Here is a 2414-nt window from a genome sequence, read left to right on the forward strand (position 1 = left end):
ACAAAACAAAATAAACTAACGGTTTCCAAAATCATATTGTTAGATCTCGAACTAGACAATCCATCCAACAATGGGCCTGAGATTAAACTTTTGATCTAATTGTTTTCTGTTAAAAATGTTGCTGTGACATCCTTTCTTGAAACATTTTTGTTAAACTTGTATTGCGTATTCACAAATTTCATACTGTTTTTTTTCCTCTTAGTTGAAAATGACAAACTCACATTTCACTCAAGCTGTTTTGAAGATTTTTTTACATTGGTTTTACAAATTAAAAATTTTCAGCACCTACAAGTGGGAGAATAAGAAAAAAGTTAACACTGTGATCTGCATTGGTAAGGCTGTATAAACTAAAAAACTCAATCTGAACAGGGACATTTTGCCTACACATTTTATGACAGACATTGTACACTTTCTGTGATTGTTTTGGAATATTTCCTATTTTATTTGAATCCAAGTTGTCAATGGATGTTTAACAGACGGCAACGGTGATATTTTCAACATCTGAATGATGATGCTTACACATCTGTTATATTTGTACCAGAAAAGAGACTTGAGTGGTAAGTTTTTCATTAGTGATGAAAACATTTCACACCACGAATTGTTTAAGAATATTTTTATTATACAAAAATAGTCTATGTAAAAAGAGCTATGTTTTTTTGTAAGCAGCTTATTGTCATTTCAGTACCATTGTTCAGTAACAACAAGATGATGGTATTATTTGCCATAAAACATCTCCAACAGAAGATCTTCCATGTTTACGGTACCAATGAGGGGTCTGAAGAACAGTTCAGTGATGACATTCGCATTGATGTTTCTGAGCATAGAAAGTGTAATGAACAGTTTGGCAAAACGAGCAGGATCTTCCCTATGAACCATTTTGACATATTCATTAAGTGCTTGTTGTGCTTCTCTTTGTAGACCATGGATATAGTGTTGACAGTGAAGCCCTGGCAGATCTGCAAAAAAACAAGATTCACCAACATTACATTAGAAACCCTTGGGATACTGCCTGTTTTCTCCTTAAGAGGCAAGAGATTTTAATAAGCTGCTACGATACACCCCACGTTCTTTACACACATACAGGAGAGTTCTTCTAACATAAGCAAGAAAAAAAAAGATATTTTGAATCCTGAATTTGGACTTTTTAGGCATTCCAGACAACCAAAGATCCCGTTTAAGTTACCTTAATAGTCTTTAGTTTCTTTTTTGTACTGTAAACACTGTATTATTAAGTAAAATATTCTATCAGTAAAAAAATAAATAAAATCATCTCAATGAAGTGATTGCATAGATCTGATGTTGAACTTTTTGGACTAAACAATGGAAATAGAAGGACTGGCTTTGGCTATCATTGTCTTATTAAAATAACAATTACATCATTCTTTCGAGATAATATTGTTAGGAAAACAATTACTTTTTGATATTTTGTATTTTGTCGTGTACATGGGCTAGACCTCCATCTTCACTGACATCTGTAAACCTTTAAACCAACCTGGATTAAACAGAACCGCTCCTTTCAGGTATGCGTACTCCTTGGTACTTATGTCCAACCCCCAACACTTGCCCAGGAACGCTTTAATGCCTTGGATTTCAGATATGGAAAGCAGGTTATTTTGCTGATGGGGATCCTCTTGCGTTCCCTGGCCGTTAGTTAAGATCCTTTCTAAGATGCTGGGCTCGGGCGTCTCGGTGGTCTCAAAATCAATTCGGTCCTGTGCCATGCCAAGCACTAACAGCGGTGCCCAGCAGTGCCTCACCAGCAGGAGCTGATCATCCCCCGGCAGTTCACGAAAGCAAGGCACGTTCTTGATAAACTTAAGCGTCTTCACCAAGACCGCGGAAGCTGCCTTGCAAGTGATCTGCTGACACCTCAGCGTTACTTTTTTCTTGGATCCACAAGAGCAAGCCTGCTGGGCGATGCCTTGGTGTACGCGGGCGTGTAGCTCCGTCTGTTTGTCGTTTTTTAAAATGCTGTAAAGGATACTGTTTTGCCTCCTGTCAGCGAGGCAGTGACAGCCGTTGAAGCAAGCCATCCTTCTTCACATTCGCACTCTCCCTGTTTTCCACGCTGCTTTGAAGCTGCTGTGGTGTGTTTAGTTAGACCTGTGACTCACTCACACAGCAGATGTATATTTCCTTCCTCCCATCCGTAAGAACTTGGGCAGACTTTTTTTCATATGCTCAAACCCACCTCCCACAAGTCTTGCACAGCGACGCGCCTAGGGGGAGCCAACGGCTGCCAAACCAACACACGTACAGTATTTGGAAACAAGAGGGTAGGACGGTGCCTATTACTTTTTAATGTCGTAACAGGTTTTACTAAACTGACAATTGCTGTTCTACAGGCGTATTTATTAGCTATAAATCCTATTAAACGCAGTCATTAATGCACCTCACAATTCTGGAATTGGATC

The 2414-nt window shown here is 38.8% G+C and overlaps 1 protein-coding gene across 1 annotated transcript; it reads right to left on the reverse strand.

The window, feature by feature from the left end:
• Positions 1–714: 714 nt before the first annotated feature.
• nr0b1 (nuclear receptor subfamily 0, group B, member 1) lies at positions 715–2033 on the reverse strand. Its single transcript, XM_088914344.1, has 2 exons — positions 1493–2033; positions 715–956 (listed from the first exon to the last, which is right to left on the reverse strand). The coding sequence occupies exons 1-2, from the start codon at positions 2031–2033 to the stop codon at positions 715–717; spliced, it is 783 nt and encodes a 260-aa protein (XP_088770470.1).
• Positions 2034–2414: the final 381 nt, after the last annotated feature.

This window comes from Atractosteus spatula, chromosome 4, assembly GCF_055471065.1.
Source record: "Atractosteus spatula isolate fAtrSpa1 chromosome 4, fAtrSpa1.hap1, whole genome shotgun sequence".
Lineage (NCBI taxonomy): Eukaryota > Metazoa > Chordata > Actinopteri > Semionotiformes > Lepisosteidae > Atractosteus > Atractosteus spatula.

Bases quoted from the DNA above. Each gene is read 5' to 3' on its own strand.
- nr0b1 (XM_088914344.1), bottom strand. From the start codon at position 2,033: ATGGCTTGCTTCAACGGCTGTCACTGCCTCGCTGACAGGAGGCAAAAC. The intron at 957-1,492 runs GTTGGTTTAAAG...GTTTTTTTGCAG, and splicing joins AGCGGTTCTGTTTAATCCAG to ATCTGCCAGGGCTTCACTGT.